Below are 18,872 nucleotides of genomic sequence, written 5' to 3'. Positions count from 1 at the left end.
ATAAACTTCAATAATATACATAATATGTTTAAGAAAATTGCAGAGATTTGGAATGATAAAAATTGCCTAAATTAGCTGTCATTTGAAGAAGAAGAAAAAAGGTCTGTCTGCTGTTTTATTTTTATGTCTAGAAATAAGACCGACCTTTAAGGGTCTAAGCCGGGAACAAATCACAGAAAGCCTCTGGAAACTTGACCTGCTTCACAGATGGATAAAACTTGAAAACACTGAAACCCTGAAAGTTTCTGTCACTCAACCTACAGCAGAAACAACAGTGTGAATCTGAACAGTAATTTATTTGTCCAGCCGTTCCTATTCGAGCACTTTTCCTCCAGTGTCTCCATCCTGTTCACACTATTGTCTCCTTTTCAGACGAACACAAGCTGGTGAGGTCAGGGCAACATTGTCAAGGATTTCCTCTGGCTCTTAATGATTTCCTGGGTATTCATAGGGGGTAACAATGCTCTTAGATTGAGTTACTTACCTGGCAGACAATGAAGGAGTCGCCTTCCAGTCACTAACCAGGGCATAACTGCATCATTATATCATGATTACCTTTTATCGGATTCCCAAAACAAACAAAAAAAAAAAAAACGCTCATTTGGGAATACATGATCGCAATCACTTGGAGAACAATTTCAGCGAGTTACAGGAGCAAATCAGCATCTCGTGTTTGAAGCCAGGCTTTATGATTTTAAGTCAATTTATTGGTACAAAAATATTACAGATAGATACGAATGCGAGTGTCTGATTCAAGAGTGGTTAGTTTTGCAACAACGGCGTAACGTTTGCATATTCATTTCCAAGAGTTCTGCAACCACTAAAGAAGCAGAACAAACTAAGCAACTCTACATTATATCAAAGACCTCCCTGATCAATACATTTAGGAGCTTCTGTTGCACAAGTCATGGCCATGTGTGAAATCGTCACCTGCAGAGAGCACGTGCTAAGTACATTAGCTATCAAGAGAAAACATAAAATCAGCTGAATTTATAAGAATAAAGAAATACTTGAGAAGACAAACAAAAAAAGACCCCTATTCCACTTACTCTTTAATCTTCACAAAATAAAATCACTTTGCTTTCTTCCCCTGTGATTTATTGCAGTAAAAAAAACAAACAAACAGCAGATGCGGGTTTTCCTGCCCAGCCTGTGGCGCTGGGCACAGCTCAGCTGTTAACTTCAGAAGGCCCCGATCTCTGTGCCCCAAGGCCTGTAAGGCTTTGACAGGGTGGAGGAGGGGCTCACTGCACTCAGCGATGATGGGGAGACCAGAGGGAACGCGCTGAACGCGAAAGGGAACGCCGACAATGAGGAGAGGGACGCAAGAAGTGGCGGCGATAGCTTGGATGTCGACACCGGCAGACTGAGGGACAGCGGGCTTTTGGAAGGCCTCCTGAGGGACTCCGCGGGGGACAGGCCACTGAGTCTTAACGTCCCAGATGCTTCAGTGGAAGAGGAAGATGTGGAAGATGACGATGAAGAGGGGGGGCTACTGCAGCTTCTGGATGCAGGGGTTCTACCGTGGGGGTGTTGAAGGAGGAGGGGGTGGGGAAGGTGGGCATGGGCAGTCCCGTACGCAGGGCCCCAGGCTAAGTGTTCCAGGCCTGAGTGCACCTCCCTCTGAGACGCATAGCTGCTGAGGTGGGACACCAAGCGCATACGGAGGGGGTCTGCGCTCTCCCGACCCTCTACGATGGTCAGGTAGCGGGCCGCCTCTGCCAAGCACTCCCTGAAACCCAGGCTACGGTAGTCCTTAGCAACAGCGTGAGCCTCAAAGTAGCCTGTTGGATGAAACAGCAGAGTCAGGAGCTGAGAAATGGGCTTTTCACAACAGCGTCAAATGAAACTCGTGTATTTTATCATCCAAAGATTTAAAAAACTAAATGGTACGCTACCTTTGCCACCAGATGCATGGAGCATCTTCAAATGGTCCACAGTCATCTGCAAAATCTCTGCTTTTTCCAATTTAGCTGATCCCTGCTGACAATGAGGGAAATATTCGATTTTTTTTAATGACATTGATATGTCCGTGCACGCGCGTGCACGTTGTTGGGTAAAGATGTCTGATCCTTAGGGCGAGGATGGAAGTATGAGCAAGTTACCTGTTTGTCAAAAGCACTCGGGACCAATCTTCTCAGCTCTGAGAGACTATTATTGATCCGGTCACGTCTCCGTTTCTCAATGATCTGGAAATGGATGAGATTTAGGTCGCAGGTTCCCCAACCAATGGATTCGATGATATTACTAATATTGTGTAGGACTTACCCCTCTGCGCTTTTTTCTGGCTTGAACTTGGGTGGATGTGGACGGTGACATTGAGCCGTGGGAATCAAGTTGACTGGAAAGAAAAACAGCAATAAATATATTTTCCACTGAAGCTAAACTCATCTTTTCTGAGATCATCAAGGAAGAAGAGCAGACAAATAAAAAAAAAACACCCACGAAGCAGCCTGATATTAACGACTGCATTAAAACAACCTTTACGCACTGCCTTTACGCACGGTGAAGTTCAGCCTAATCACAGGCTCCTACCCATTTTCGTCGCCGCTGCTCTTCTCCACGTCCACGTCCACGTCCACGTCCACGGTGTCGTCCAGGTCGCTCTCCGATGAGCTGGAGTTGTGGCTTCGCTTCATTTCGCCTCCGGGTCTGATCCAGATTTACCTCTTGAACGTGAAGCTCCAGAGAGTCTGTCCGAGTCTAAACGTCAGACCGGCCTCTGCAGCGATCACTTTCACGCCGTGGACAGGGGGGGCGGGGTCTTCGCACTGCTGTGGGCGGAGCTTGACGCATCTTGACGCTCTTTTGCTTCATAGTTCAAGGAAACGTTCCACATGCTGCTTTTTTTTATTCTTACTGGGAGCTGTCAGTTTGACAGTCACAGGCAAAATGTAGATTTTTTTTTAATGTTTTATTATTTTATTATTATTCTTAAAGTGCTAAGTTATGGACCAGTAGCGGTTTTGGTCCGATCATGTCAATCATATCACTGCGTGGGGAATTGGCGCCCCAACATCTGCGCCCCTGCTTGCTGAGACGGTGCCGCGCACAGAAGCAGAAGCTGTGTGAGAAGGAGAAAGGGCGTGTGTGTGTGGGGAGGGGGGGGGGGGGGGGGTATGGAGAGAAATGTGTTTCTTTTTATGCAATCAAACAAAAAATGGATTTGCAACATCAATATTTATGTGGTTGCAAATACTTGTTTTGTTTGATTGCATAAAAAAATGCAGTCAGTATAAATCACTCAATAGGGGAACAGATTTTGTATGAAGACATTATTGATGATTTTGCATCAAGGAAAGCCAGAAAGGTTAGGTTTTAGTTTTAGCTTATGTTTTCTGTTCTCAGTGCAATAGTGTAGATTGTGTGATATTCAGAATATTTATTCTATATTGTATTTGTATATTATTCTTAATATTTTATATTATAGTATTTCTGCTCTTGTTATTTTTTTATGTGATTGTATATATTTGTTTTGCCACTTTTAAGTACAGTATATAGATTTTCGTGTGTTATTCAAATGTTTGAAGGATTTGTGTAATTAGTGAAATGTAAGTTTCTCTTACACTTACATGACATTGCTATAATAAAAAAAAGAAATGCTGTTTGTGCAGAATGTTTTTCTCTCCCTTCAATGGGGGGCTCTCGCCGGGGTGGACTGAACTAAAATCTCAATGAAAAACACCATCTGTGTCTTTAATAACAATCAAACAACTAATGATTCCAATAAGACTCCAAATCCCAGGAATAGGATTCTACGGCCAAACAGTCATGGAACTTTTGCTTTATGACATGATGGCCTGCCTTCCTGGTCTCCTTTACTTATTTAAAAAAAATATCTTACTTTGTAGTGTTGAAAGTGAAAAAGTGATTCAGCATCAACATCTGTACATAAATTAACACTGCTTTTATTTCTCTAAATTTAGTCTTCATTACTTTTCAATGATTGCGTGGAAAAAAAAAGAATGCCGGATCATTGCATGTAATGATTTTGACAGTGTGGTATTTCTACGCTGCCAGTGCTGTTGCATTAGTACTTGTATGAAATACCATAACACAGCAGTCAAATGTCAGTGTGGTCCGGAAAACAGCGGGAATTAAGGCCATCGGGGAGGGAGGGGGGGGGGGGGGGGTGACCCCTTCCACCCCCCCCGACAGTCCTCCATTCCAGCACCTTGTAGCGCAGCAGCTGTCTCTCTGCTCCATCCATCATGTCAGTTGTTAACTTGGTGCGCTGCAGCGCAAGACAAGCGTGGATGAGAGTTTGATTTCAGGGAGCAACTGCAGGCCAGCACGCTGTTCCCAGAATGCCAGACGGGCGCCGGTGATGACAGATACAACGTGCAAGCTTCAGTCATTCCTGTTGATACAGTGAGTGTGGAAGAGAGTGACTCCACACAATCTGTGATGCACATGCATGCCCCCCCCCCTCCACCCCCCCCCCCCCCCCCACCTGACCATTCCTCCTCTGTCCCCACATGTCAACACGCACGCTTTCTCTAACAGTTAAACGTACCTCCACTCATTTCATGCATTTCTACACTTCCTTGCTCACCCTTAGTGGATTTCTAACCCTTGCATTATCCGGCACTGATAAAGCTCTCGAGGCTGAACCTTTCCATGACTATCCCTTGATAGGCACATCGAGTGGAGTGTGCTTGAGATCAGAACAGTATTGTTATAGTGATCGAGCTCTGCAGTGCCACCGTCTCGGCCAGTTCTTCATGTGGCCTCCATTAAAGCAGACACAAATTTACCTCAAACCCGAGAGCCAAGGTCTTTCACATTAGCGCTGACATTCCTTTCATCCATTAAACATAATTAGGAGCTTTCTTCCCAAAGACCTTGACTTCTCACCTGGGGCATCGCAACATTTCCTCAGCACCTTTCTCAGGTTGACTTGCTGTGATCTTTGAATGTGAGTTTATGTGAGACCTCTTATCACGTCTGACTGTGCTGAGGGGGGTCTCTGATTGTCGTGTTTCTCTAAACTAGCCTTGCATTTAATAACATGTCAGTCTACCTGTTGACTGTGGCCCTAACCCAGCACCTATTTGAAGGAACGACTCAAACCCATGCTCGGAGGCTCAGAAATATAAGCAAGCATTTGTCTGAAACTGGCGCGTGCCCAGCTGCCTTCCTCAATCTTCCCTCAGGTTTCCCCTGGTGACTCTTTGTGTGCGAGAGTGTGGCCTGAATGTGTGCTGGTGTGCCTGCATGTGTTTATGTGTGTGTGACTGAGAGTGTGCGAGTGTGTTTAGGAGGTGCTGTTTCCCACAGCCCTGATCTAATTCCGTGGTAACTCAATCTCCGTGTGAGCGTTTCCCGGCGAGTGTTCTCCCACCCGTTGACAGTCTCTCTCTGGCTTGCTGAGTGGCTGAGTGTGTCTGACAGAGGCCCGGCTCAGTCCCATTGGAACCCCCCCCCGCCCCCCATCCCTCCCGCCTCCATCCTACCCACCATCCCATCAGGATTGATTTACTATGTCAACCGTTTGGGCTGTGTGCAGCAGCGACGCTCGCAGCCGTGCCTGCATCCTGTGTGCACACCAACCTGACATCTGATATCTGTCATTCAACAACTGTTGCAGTGAAGTTTGAATGTATGTGTGTGTGTGTGGGTGGGTGGGTGGGTGGGGGGGGTCTCATCTTCTGTCTATGCTGTAATTATGAGAGTGGAGGAAGATGAAAACTAAACTTCTTTGTATGAATGACACAAGATGCAAGAAAATGCCACCCATGCTGCTCCTAAATAGGTCGTCTCACTGAGGGAAATGTCACACTGACAACTTCCATGCAACAATGTTATCCTAGGGACCACAACTTCCTGTCTGTTTGGCTCCAGCACCCAGGCGCTATATTGGGCAAGGACCAGGCCAGGCCTGAGACCCATTCCCACTGCCTGAGCGTAACTCACTCACCTTCTCATTCTCTATTTTCCTGCCTTTGTTGCCGTCCATTCTCCTTGTGCCTTCTGGATGGTTACAGCCAAGGAGGATATGCTCACTTCCTTGTTTCTTTGTTAAGTAGGGTTTATTTTTCCTCCATTTTCTTTTAAAATCTCCTCCGGTCATAATACTGACACCAGGGGGTCTTAGCACCAGCTACTCATGATAACAGCGATAACAGGGCAGGAACACATTGAGGAAAGACTCAAATCATATTCTTCAATCCGATATAAGTTACCTTATTGAGAGAAAGTATTTTAACACTTGAATGAATAAAACACTTCCTCCACAATGGTGCACTGGTATTCTATTCACAAGGTAGTCCAGTGTGCCGCCCACGACCAGCTAACCTGTGCAAGTCTACAATAGAGGGAAGGCAGATCAAGTGACTAGTTCCCAAACAGATGACAGCATACAATGTCAGCACAGAAAAAGGTGGACCCAGCTACTCTAGGGCCACACATTGTGTTAACACAGGAAAAACATTGTTTGCATATCAATGGAGTGTACTTGTGTGAGGGGGTCTGGGCTATCTCCTGGTTTACATCAAACAAACAAACAAAGCCTCTCAGGCACTGTACATATGAATTATTTCCATATTATTATTAAATATAATTGCTTTGTGAGTGTATTTGTGTGTTATGTGTGTGTTTTCACCCTGCTGCGTAGGACAAGATGAGTCGCCACCAGGGGAAACCTGTCTTTGAACGCATGATCTGCTCCTGAAGGTCATGAGTTAGGCCTTTATATATTTCCTCAAATACTTTGTGTTTGCTTTTTGCATGAAGTGTCATATTTTCATGATGCAGGTTGGAATAACTAGTCTGGAAATCCAGTGCAACGGCCGCCATTTTAGAAATAGGGAGTAAAAAAGAGTCGGTGTATTTCTTGTCACAAGTTTACCAAAAAGAAATTCTGTTTTTGTTTTTTTGCGAGCCAGCTCCTTTCCCAGTGGATACTCTGTGCCAGCTGTCTGCACTGCAGTGAAGTACTACTTTCCCAAGCTCCGACCTGTGGGAAAATCTGTTGTGGCCAGTAATTGATTCCGCCCTGCCAGCCCCATTACTCTCCACTGCAGTCAAACTGCCAGTGATCTGCAGAAAGCCTGTTAGCACAACCTCTCTCTCTCTCTCTCTCTCCCCCAGTCACACAAACACGCATCAGAATACCAGTCTCAGCTGCTAATTCCATCCTTGCTTCCGTCGCTTTACATTATTTTTCCTCTACAATCCCCCCCCACCGTACATTTTCACGTGCATTTCCTTTGATCACGAATCCATATTAAATGATTGTGGCAAAATAATGATTGTAGGTCATCTTGAAAGGGGTGAACGTGTTAGTTACCTGCTTGTTGAACTGCACAGTGGAACCCTTTTCCGAAATCTCCCTCCCACAAAGTTCGTCGTGAAATATTATGTGCAGTCATCTGCAGCGATGATCGACTTAATTGTCTCAGCCTAACGCTAACCACATGTCTAATTAAAGATAAGTGCTCCTCTTTCAAATTAATGTTCAATTAGGGGTTCAGCTCTGTGCCTCTGCTTTTGTGTCTCCCCTAGTGTCGTCCCCCGCAGGCGGGCGATGGGGGGGGGGCAGTGTGTGTGAAGGCGTGCATGAGGATTATCAGCCTCTGATGGGACACAGAAGGACGGGGATAAAAAGATGCCTTCTGACAGAACCCGTCACTCTGTCACACTCCCTGCCACATTTGTTATACAAGGCAACACCAAAAGACAAAAGAAAGGACACATTATACTGACCCAGAGAAAATGAAAGTCCCATGTAAGATGAGGAAAGACACGAGAGGCCTCAAGCCCAATGATTTATCAGGGTTTCTCATGACTCTGGCGGTCTTTATATAACTACCAGCTGAGGGACGCACTTTCCCATGTTATAAAGGGTCAGAAGGCCACCCTGCAGCACTGGGGCAGTTGTGTTTCACACAAGAATTCCGGCCCACGGTTGGGGGATCTAAGGGGCTATAAAGGACAGCCAGAGAACGTTACAGTTTGCATCATGTTAGCTCCCGGTGAACCCTCCGCCCACTGCCCCTCTGCGCTCCAGCTTCGGTCGGTCCCCCCCCCCCCCCACGGGCAAACAAGTGGTGTCTCTGTGAGATCCAGACACCCCACCTTCCCTCCGCAAACCAAAAGCCCGAGGTGCACGGAGTGTGTGGGATGAAGGGATGATAGAAAAGATCAAGGCAGGAAGCTTGAAAAAGCTGGATGCACACAAGCAGGAGGCCCCTCCCTGATCTCTGTCTCACACACGCACCCACACACAGACACACACACACACAGGGCACATCACTCAGATCCCGTGAGCCTCTCAACAGATGGCTGAGACCTGCTGAAACCTGACATGTACTTGTGCTGCACATCCAATAACTTCTAGTCCTCCTGACTTCAGCATATTTTCTTTTTTTTTAAATTATTATTATTTTCTAGATGTTTATTTTTATTTTTGGAAGAGTAAAGGCCTTTAAATGAATTGGTTTACATTAAGATCGCTGTTCTGCACACTTCACAGACATTACATTGTCCATTTCCATTGTTGAAATCTGAAACAGTGCAGCACAAGTTGTGAAAAACACCTGAAGACTTAAAAAATACTTTGATCTCATAATGTAAATCAAGTGTGAAGTTCAGTTGAACAACTGAAGAGATTATAGCTAACGCTCAGCCACAGTTAAAAAGAAATGTACAGCAAAAAGGCTTTCAGATTTCTACATGGAGGAAATGTGTTCCCGACCTCAGATGAAGGCTCACCCAAAATCAGAAAAACAGTCCAACCTTAGATGTAGGAAGTGGAGGACACTTACTTAAGATGTGATTTTATTGTTTTAAGTAGTTTTATTCCTTGCATTGCATCGACCAGATTATCCATCATCACTAGTGTTTACCCTCAGAATGACACCAGCTTTACCTTTTGGCGCGCAAAGCAGTAGTTTAGGTTCATAATGAGTCAACTTTAAAATTGCAAACTCCCCCCCTTGTGCCCTGAGGATCCTCTCTCCATTATTCATGAGTCCCTCAGGTTGGACCCTGGGAACAAGCTGTGTGAGGCCCTGTGTAAACACGAAACACTGGCCGCCACAATGGGCTCAGCCTCCAACTACACTGTTGACAGACACCAACACAAAGGAGCTGAAAGGGGTCCCCCTCCGTTCTCACAGACGCCGAAGAATGAGTCAGTGTGCTGCTGCTCAGAGCTGTGTTTGTACAGTATATACAGCTTTTGTCCGTGGCTGCTGTTCCTCCGCCATTTGGGCCTGGCGTTTTGATGAAAACCAGGAGGAAAGGACTTCTCTGTGGCAGCCAGCGAGAGTTCATGTTCAGTAGATGGTGTTCGTTGTCTGCTGAATGTCTACTGGCACCTGCATGTATGCAAAAACAAGCAATCAGCTTATTGGAGGGTCAAGAGCATCCCATTATATACGACAGCCCCGCCCCATTCATTCCCATTGTGATTGCAGTGAATGAATTATTGATGCATTGATTGTCATCCAAGTGTCACCAACACTCCTTTAAAAATGAGCAGCTCTCTTCAAAATACGGACACTGGGTCCAATGGCATGCAGAGGCTGATGCCACAGTGACTTCATCCAAACAAAATGTCTTCATCTTAGAGTGAGTGAACAGGATAAAAATAGACTCTCGGGGGATTTGTCTCCCATATTATGGCCTGCAGCTCCATTACTTGATCATTTATTATAGTAACAAGAGCATTGATATTGCTGTCATCGTATATCTGCTTCGCTGAGGCAGGTTTTACACCAGCACCCTTTAACCATCAAATCTGACTATTTTTGGGCATACTTTAATATCATAGCTTTCAAAGGACTCAGTAAAGCTACATTTTCCCTACACATTCCTAAAAACAACCTTTGTAAATTTACTGTGAAAGAATAATTTGGCAATGAGTGGCCAGTCAGGGGACGATGTAACGACTCAATCCATTTTATCCTGCTGAGGAGGGCTGATCTGCTTCACGACTAGAAAATCACTCAGAGAGCGCAGACCTCCGCCAAGCAGCTCATTCCCCTCGTAATTACCTTTCAATTCTGTTTTTCATTGTTATTCTGGTACTATTGTTAAATATTATATTTGCATAGTTTACAGTATTTTTTTACATCAATGCAGGTTTAGTTAGTAAAAAGAACGTACGTCTTGTCCTACACAACAAAAGTCGGATACTACCATCTACTGGTTATATGCTAGAACTTAATGAAGACGTTGCAAGAAATCTCTCCAATTTAGATTTTAATATAACTCACTTGTTCAGCCATGTTATCTCCAAAACACTAAATAAAATAAGGTGCATTTTAAATGTAAACGTGCTTTTGTGCTTTTATTCTGTACAAACTCTTGAAAAGCCTGAAATAAACTGCTTTGAACAGTAAAGGCTCCGCATCCCCAGTCCAGAACTGCTGCTGCAGGATGATTCCAAAACCTGCACAGAGAAGAACACAAAAGAACAAAGGACTGAGAATCCCCTTGAACTGCTTTTACCAGGAGTACTTTCAACGGTTTTAGGAGCAGCTGCGTTTTTTTATAGGATTTTTTCCACGTATTTCTCTGATAAACTCTCATTTCTTGCTGCGCACGGCTTTGTTTGGAGGCGTTGCAATGTTGTGGAAAAGGTAGAACCGCATGCAGTGAATAATGACAGCTGCTGTCAATCATACAGGAAGGACAGAGTATCCAATCAGAAACCTCTCTCTCTCTCTCTCTCTCTCTCTCTATCTCTCTCTGAAACGTAATTGACATTGTCGTTTCCACGACAACGCCTGCACCTGCTTCTGATTGGCACCTCACAATTAACGACGTGGTTTTTTCAGGCCTGAAAGGTGCACCACCCGTGCGTCGGCCTCTTTACGCGGGACCTCCAGACGGACCTTCATCATCGTCATCATGGTTGAACAGTTTTGTGGGACCTGGACTCTGACTGCCAGCGAGAACTTTGACGACTACATGAAGGCCATCGGTGAGAACGTGACGTCCGGTCTCTCTTTTTTGTGAATTGTTTTGAACGCCCACTCATAATTGATGATTAGACTGATCTACGGCATCGGTTTGTAATCAATCACATCGCGTTGAAGGTGTGAACTTCGCCACTCGGCAATTGGGCAACGCGATCAAACCTGACCTGGTGATCAGCGTGGATGAAGCGGGCGTCGTTACCGTGAAGTCGGTGAGCACGTTCAAGAGCACAGAGATCCGGTTCAGGCTGAACGAGGAGTTCAGCGAGGTCACCGCGGACGGCCGAAGCACCAAGGTGAGCCTTTTGCCTAAACGGACGCGCTCCTGCCGCGCTCTTTACGCGCTCCTGACGCACTCCCACTTGGCTTTCAGACAGTCGTCTCTTTGGAGAATGGCAAACTTGTGCAAAAACAGACCTGGGATGGGAAGCAAACGACGCTGGAACGGGAGATACGAGGTGGACTCTTGACAGCTGTGAGTGATCAATGGAGCGACTCTCGGGTCAATATTTGTTTTTAAAGATTTTATACTTGGGCTCGTGAGTTAACATTTTAACATTGTCCCAACAGAAATGTATCATGGGAGACGTTTTCGCCGTGAGGACTTACAAACCAGCTTGATGCCTTCTAAAACGTGGAAGTTGTGCACCCAACTCTTCTGTGCTATAAGACATCAAATATATGTGATGTTGCGCAACTTCCAATAAAGTTTGAACTGTGAAACTGTAGTCGGTAATGGTTGTGTTTAATTAAAACTAAAACTGTGTTCCTGTTCACGAAATTTGGTTAAAAAAAACAAATCTGATTTCTAATTTCCTTAAGAAGGCCAAGAAGTGCTCGAGGGAGGAATTGGTCATGTTCACGGCCGCTTGACCTACTGATCATTTTAATGCTGTAAATATCAGTTTCAAATAATTAATTGCAAGTTGCACTAGAGCAATGTCACTTGGCAGGGTGTCACTATAATCCTGAGCATGAAGTTATTCTGGTAAACATTTTTTAACCCAATGTGGGAAGTGGAAAGGCCTCTGAAGTTGGAGCAGCGACCTCATTTGTGTTGGGCCTCTTTCCTCAAATAGACTTGCGTAGTTCAAGAAAGTGCTTTTGTTAATTGGGCTTCTTTGGGAATTTGGTTAGTTATCAAGAGTTCCTGGATTTTGACTATAGATCCCATGCAGGCAACGAAGTTGACTGAATGTCATTCATTCTGCATGTCTTGTGTATTTTGCATAGATAACCTGTATTTTAGATTTGAAAATTAGACCTGCATAATAGCCCACAGAAGGGGATTAGGTTAGTGCAGGTTTTAAAACAATGTAAATAAACCTTTCAAATAGTTCAAATGTTCTCACGAACCCCAAACCAACCCTGAATGGTTAAAATAAATTCTGCTTTAAGGTGCGTTCATATATTATATAACGTGAACATCAAGGCCGTCATCACTGCAGTTCGTGTAGCACCGCAATGCTGCCCCCTCGTGGCAATCTCCTGGAATGGCAAGAGCAGATTGGGGGAGAAAAAAACTCAAATGGAATAATTCAACTTTAATTGTCTTGAGACAATAAGTACAAACTAAAATTCCACATACTGCCAAGAAATATATTTTCGACCGTGAAATATCGCGAGCCCGGATGACGTCGTGCGTAACTTTACGTCATCGTCAAACATGGCCGCCGAGGAAAACACAAACACCGAAGCAGAGGAGGAACAGAATATAACACCTCATAACGAAGTTGAAGCAGATATGAACACGATTTCCCAAAGACTAGACGTTCACAACTCGATGGAAGCCGAGAAACACGCAAAAGAGCGCCGCTCCACCACGGAATACTGCGCGCAGCTCCAGGCGTGGATGTGGCAGTACTACAGCGGCTATGGGAGCTGGCAAAGCTGGCTGGCGGCGTCGGCCATGTCGTCCTGTCCTTATTTACAGTCAGCGAACGGGATGTCGGCTTCCCACGACTGGTACGGCGGCCCCTTTGCGCTGTCTGCGTCCTCCCCGAGCAGCCGGGCAGGCGGGGTCGCAGTGACCGCCCAGCCGCCGCCGCCGCCGCAGGAGCGTGGAAATGCGCAAAGACCAGGTAAAAGCGAAGTGACGTCACAATCTGATGGTTGTCAAAGATGTAAAGCAACATCGTGTCGAACGGTCCGGGCGTGTGCTGCTGTTCACCAGGTCGGGAGTACAGCATCCCGTCCCCTGCTCAGAGACTCCTGGCTGAGATGATGGATTTCTTCATTTTGTTTTTCATCAAAGCGACTATAATCATCAGTATGATGCACCTGAGTGGAATAAAGTGAGTGTTTGATTGATTTCAGTATAATCCTGGATGCTAGAATAGGACTTCTATCATCCCAAAGGAAAAACTCGTTCCCAAACGAATGAAATACGACACCGACGCATTTCTGTCTTCTTCGCTCTTTTCAGGGACGTCTCAAAGTTCGCCATGCACTTCATAGTAGAGGAAATTGACGAGGACACGTCGATGGAGGAGCTCCAGAAAATGATGCTTGTTGCGCTTGTGTACCGGATGTTGGTGTGTTTCTATGAGGTGAGTTCCTTCATTGGTCCAGATTGTGTTGCCTAGCGATGGGCTCGGTTACAAGAGCCTTCGTTCAGATACGCAACGGCTCCGACGTGTTGTCCTCGCAGATCGTGTGTATTTGGGGAGCAGGAGGAGCCACTCCGGGGAAGTTCCTCATCGGACTCCGAGTTGTTACTTGTGACTCGTCAGTTCTGGTTCAGCCCAACAGGGTGGTCGTCGTACCAGCGACTAATGTTTCCTTGTCTGGGTGAGTAGTTTAATCTAAAAGTGTACTTTCATAACAAATGCGACCCAGTTTGTTTGTTTTCTTCCGACCGTTAATTCCCCGTCTCTCTCTCTCTCTTTTTCTCTCTCTCTCTCTCTCTCCCACTGCAGATCAATTGTCCGAGCCTTGAACAAGAATTTTTCGATAGCCTTCTTTTTCCCGGCCTTCATCACCCTGCTGTTCTTCCAACACAACAGGACTGTGTATGATATGGTGGCAGGTACAATAGTCGTTAAGCGGCCCAGGATCAGATGATACTAAAGACCCCTGAGGAGGATCCCTACGCTAGTGCTGAGCGGGCAGGCTGCGATCCATACGGGGACACGCAGGGGGATTAAGACGCCTGCCGACGGTTCGACACATTTCAGGACTGAGACGCATTCTGTATGTCCGTCTCTGCTGCTTCCAGAATCTGTTTGCCAAATTTCCTTTTTTTTTTTTTTTGTGAGCACAATATCTCTGTTGAAATATTCCAGATTAAGGGCGAATGAATTGCATTACTCAGTATTTAAGTTTTACAAACACAGGATATGATTTATGAGTCGCCTTGAGTGTCTCTCTGAATTAAACATTTGTCTTCAGAGTTGTCGGCGCAGACATTTCATTCTGATCTCGTTCACTGCAGCACGATTCACCGTCCTCGGCTTTATCTCCTGATAAGTGTCGGATAGAAATGAGAACGTAACCAGTGGCTGGTCTTCCTTTACTCTCAAGTCAGCATGTTTGTAATTTAACAGTTAATCTTTGACAGGTATTAATTTAAGAAGATCAAATGAAGCCACCAGTTACGTGCATGTTTGATATGTCTGTTGTCTACTTTTTTGATAGTGTTTTGACACCAATTAAACTCATTTGACCGTGAGCATTAACCCATTCATTGTAAGTGTAATGGCTGCAATGGACTCACACCTGCCAAAAGTTCTGTAAAGTAGTAAGATGCTTCCTGGGTCAAATCCAGGGCGTGCTGACTTTATATCGCAGTGAGATCTGAGCTGCAACCCTGGTGGAGGCGAGGAGGTCAGCAGGTGTTCCGCATGTTACATCCAAATACGGGCTAAATTGAATGAGAAGGCAAAAACCCGTGGCCTGCGTGGCGGATAAACGGCTGTCGACGAGACGATTGCGATCATCTCATCTACAAGAAAATGTATAAGATGTAAACATTTTAAATTGGGTAGGTTTCTGCAGGATAGTGCATGTCGTTCGGTGATACAGACGTCTCGCTGATGCATCGCAGAGGAACAAGTACACAGGAAGTGTATAAAACACTGAACAAAAATATCTACGTGTGCATCATTAAAATAAGTTATTCACTTTGTTTGTCCGTAAAATGAATCCTCTACCGAATCTGGACCAACATCAGTGCCTTTCTCCCGTTCACAAAAAACATGGAGGCGGCTGTCAAAGCTCCATTTATTGGCTTGCGTCGTCGTGGTGATTGTGTTAGGCCAGCTAACTGGCAGCTTCAGTTGAGAGCCACAGATGGTCCTCCCAGATTCCAGAGCGACCCCCCCCCCCCAACCCTTACGTCATGCATGCACCGTGCCATTACTGTAGGCAACGGAATAGCACAGAATCACTCCCCATCAGGAAGGACCAGAACAGTCACTGCCCTCCTCATTCACTGTGCTGAGTGAGTAGAGCTCTATTTGGAGCGGAAGCATGTTTGTGATCTATTTTTACGTCAGGTTGCTGCTCCGATGTGCAGAGAATGGATGGGAGCGTAATCATTCATAACAGAGTTATCAGTGAAACTGCTTAGTGCTTCAGTAAACCTCATAGTGAATGTAAAAAAGAAATCGCACACAAATCATTTATGTACATCAAGGGTGCATAAATAGGAATATTAATTAGGCACTCACAAAACATTACACGAATCTATTCCCTCCACTGCATTAGTATGAATAAAAGTACATTCTAATTAGTTCTACAAGCTATCCATTCGAGTATTTACTTTGTTCTTTGTTCGATTACATGTTACTTCAGCGCAGATTAAATAAAGCATGAAGGTGGGGTCTGCAATGCTTTATATTCCCAGTGTGACGGCCTCAGAACATGCATTTGGTCTCATTTTTTCCTACCTTTTATGTCTGTCATGCTTTGTAATTGTTGCTCCTTACTGCCACACATTACAGTAGAGTTAGTTTGTGAAGCGTCCATTCTGCGTTACTGTCAGGATTCCAGCAGCGTTCTTTGGTTTGACAGGTTTTTCTGTCTTAATGGCATCTTAAACTTAATGGCATCTGGCCAAGAAGAAGAAGAAGAAGAAGAAGAAGTGACTGTGAGGCGAGTACAAACTAAGGCTGAGTGATGGACAAGCATCAACTGAGACTGTAGGCGTGATTGTGAGCAGAGGGAGAACATACATACCAGTTTGTGTGACATAACATTAAGTCTCTGCATGTTTGTGTTTGTGAATGCTGTTGTCAAGACAACCATAGAGACTGAATTGGTTACTGCAATGAAATTCTACCTCTTCTCTCTTAGAAAATGTTGAGAGTAACACAATATCAAATGTGCATTTGCAGCACATAATAAATATTTGAATGTAACTTCAATGGTAGAAAATACTTTGAAGTATGTTAAAAATATTTTTTCATAATTAGTGCTGCAGTGTACGCTGCTTCTGGACAAAAAGCAAGGTTAACATAATTGTTACATTTTAAAAAAAATAGATCATGTTACTTTGTGTTGTACAGTATGTGTCAGTCTACAGTCTATGTTTTATACTAATTACCTCTGAAGAGAATCACACACTAATGCCGGGGACGGCATGAACATGCAGAGAATAAATATGACCAGAAGTTTTGACACATCATTATGGAGCACAGCAATGTTATACTATGCTGTATGTGCTGCCTGTCTGCACAGTATATGTTTCAGTATGGGATGTCCTTCCCTTTGCTTTTCTTCAGAAAAAAAGCCATTTGCTGTCTGAAAGCCTTTCACAGTGTTGCTGCATTAATGCTCTTCCATTCATCTCTGACTGCTTCCATCTACTACTAAAAAAAGAAATGACAAGCATGACAACATGCTTCTTTTTATTGTGTCATAGCTTAACTCTATTCAATAAAACATTTGTAACATTGGCAAAAAGGAGGTTAAGTTACCCCAAAATCTTATTTTTGTTTTACCACATAAACATTATTACGGCGCAGATGAGAATCTGTTAATTTTTGGGAAAAATCTTCATGTCAAATATGCATGAATTAGAAAACCAAAACCACTAAGTAGCCACTAACAAATATTAGACTTCGTTTTAAAATGTTTAAGATTAACAGATAACAGATCTTTGCACCTTGAAGATCAATACAGCCTTACATAGGGCTGCATACTGCCCTCTGCCGAGTCAATCTGGTACTGATTGCTCAGTGGAATTCGATGATGTCATGGATTCCTGATCAAATTTGTAAATTAATCTTTTATAAAACAAATAGCCTTAATCCGTGTTGGGCACATGTAACCTGCACAATTGTGACATACAGTGCATGTAATTAAACACAACAGGCACTATTTTGAAGACTTTTTTTATTTTATTTTATTTCTCTTGCTTCATTAGCCTTTCCTGTTTTACTTTAAATCTCTGGTGGACATCGTTAGAGGGACTGATTTAAAATTAAAATCTTCTTTGCATTCTGGTTGCACTTTTTGCTCTGTGTTTTTATTATTATTATTATTATTTGGTAGTTTTCTTATTCATTCGGTTCATGCGTTTGAAAAAAACTCTACCTTCCTCTTTCAGTGGCCGTTTTTCCTCCCCCACACTTCACCCCCCACGCAATCCTTCAGTTGCCTAAACGATGTTCTGGAGATGTGCGTAAGCAATGGCTTGCTATTTTCAGCTGAATGAAAAGCATCTTGGCACTTGTACATGGAATGAAATTTTTTTTATTGTGATGATTTTTCTTTCACCACATTACCTACTCGAATCAGCGTCAAACCACTTCAGTATAATGATGACGGTAATCCCTCCAGCATTTCACTGAGAAGAGTAATGTTTATTAATCCTTTGGGTGTCATGTGAGAGGAATATCCTTTGAAACAAAAATTCAAAATGCAACATGGAGCTGTCTGTTATTTGTCTGCTGGACACAGAAACATGTCCATAGAAAGTGGTAATAGATAGAAAAGACAAATCCACGCGCAGTTTGTGTAGTGGCACTTGCAGAATCATGTCGTGGAAATCCATATATTACATTACACCCCCATGTTTATTGCCTTTTAATTCTATTGATTTTATAGTCCTCCTAAAAATGAAAGAGCACCTTTTTCTCTGGGCCATTTTGAAAAGAACCAGAACAACGGCTGTCCATTTACAGAACTTCAACCATCTGTTTCTACGTGTAACGTGTAACATGTGTGATCTATTCAAGGTCACTCTGAACTCCAGGCATCGCAGCGACCGCTCTGCTGTCCGGTGAAATAAAGCCAGAATTAAAAGACGATGTCGAACACGCTCCATCGCCACAGTGTGCTACACCTGCAGATGAAACCACTGAGACTGAGTCGGTGTAATATTCACACAGGTGTGAGTCAGCATCACCTGCTGGTGGCTTTGCTTGTCCCTTTACTCTTTTCATTATCTGCTGAATCCACTGGGTTTCGATGGGCTCTTTCAGCGTGCCATGCTACAGCACCACTGAGCTACAGCCACGTTGCCACCCATCTTTCTTAATGGGGGGAGCTGGAGACTGTGGAGCTGCCTTGTTGCCATGGCAACAAAGCACTTGTGCATTCTCCCCACATAGCGCGCAGTCTAAATGCTGCCCCCCTAAACTGGAGCGCGTCTTGTCCTCAGACCGGAACCGAACCACATGGTACCAGATACACACACACACACACACACACACACACACCTGCACACACCTACACACACACACACACACACACACACACCTGCACACACACACACACACCTACACACACACACACCTGCACACACACACCTACACACACCTACACACACACACACACACACACACACACACCGCTTTCTGTTACCTCTGATAAAACCCAGTGTGTTTGTCATTGGCTGCGTTCACAGCCTGAACGTCATCACCGTTACGCACAAATATAACTTAATTTCTTTGATTCGTGTTTTTCCCATGAAGTTATTTGATTTAGTTCCTTCTCCAG

The 18,872-nt window shown here is 44.4% G+C and overlaps 3 protein-coding genes across 3 annotated transcripts; 2 read left to right on the top strand and 1 right to left on the bottom strand.

The window, feature by feature from the left end:
* Window positions 1–1,182: 1,182 nt before the first annotated feature.
* Window positions 1,183–2,657, bottom strand: LOC137917578 (hairy/enhancer-of-split related with YRPW motif protein 1-like). Its single transcript, XM_068760300.1, has 5 exons — window positions 2,536–2,657; window positions 2,269–2,341; window positions 2,106–2,189; window positions 1,899–1,980; window positions 1,183–1,784 (listed from the first exon to the last, which is right to left on the bottom strand). Exons 1-5 carry the CDS (start codon window positions 2,637–2,639, stop codon window positions 1,183–1,185), a joined length of 945 nt encoding a protein of 314 aa, XP_068616401.1. The 5' UTR covers window positions 2,640–2,657.
* Window positions 2,658–10,860: 8,203 nt separating this feature from the next.
* fabp4b (fatty acid binding protein 4b) lies at window positions 10,861–11,549 on the top strand. The gene is made up of 4 exons (XM_068760370.1): window positions 10,861–10,933; window positions 11,049–11,224; window positions 11,302–11,403; window positions 11,499–11,549. The coding sequence occupies exons 1-4, from the start codon at window positions 10,861–10,863 to the stop codon at window positions 11,547–11,549; spliced, it is 402 nt and encodes a 133-aa protein (XP_068616471.1).
* A 1,045-nt stretch (window positions 11,550–12,594) lies between these two features.
* LOC137917653 (protein FAM8A1-like) lies at window positions 12,595–14,277 on the top strand. Its single transcript, XM_068760375.1, has 5 exons — window positions 12,595–13,009; window positions 13,102–13,222; window positions 13,354–13,477; window positions 13,579–13,718; window positions 13,847–14,277. Exons 1-5 carry the CDS (start codon window positions 12,595–12,597, stop codon window positions 13,989–13,991), a joined length of 945 nt encoding a protein of 314 aa, XP_068616476.1. The 3' UTR covers window positions 13,992–14,277.
* Window positions 14,278–18,872: the final 4,595 nt, after the last annotated feature.

The sequence above is a fragment of the Brachionichthys hirsutus genome, chromosome 3, assembly GCF_040956055.1.
Source record: "Brachionichthys hirsutus isolate HB-005 chromosome 3, CSIRO-AGI_Bhir_v1, whole genome shotgun sequence".
Taxonomy (NCBI): domain Eukaryota; kingdom Metazoa; phylum Chordata; class Actinopteri; order Lophiiformes; family Brachionichthyidae; genus Brachionichthys; species Brachionichthys hirsutus.
The sequence above is the reverse complement of the archived record's forward strand: the minus strand, read 5'-3'. Positions and strand labels throughout refer to the sequence as shown.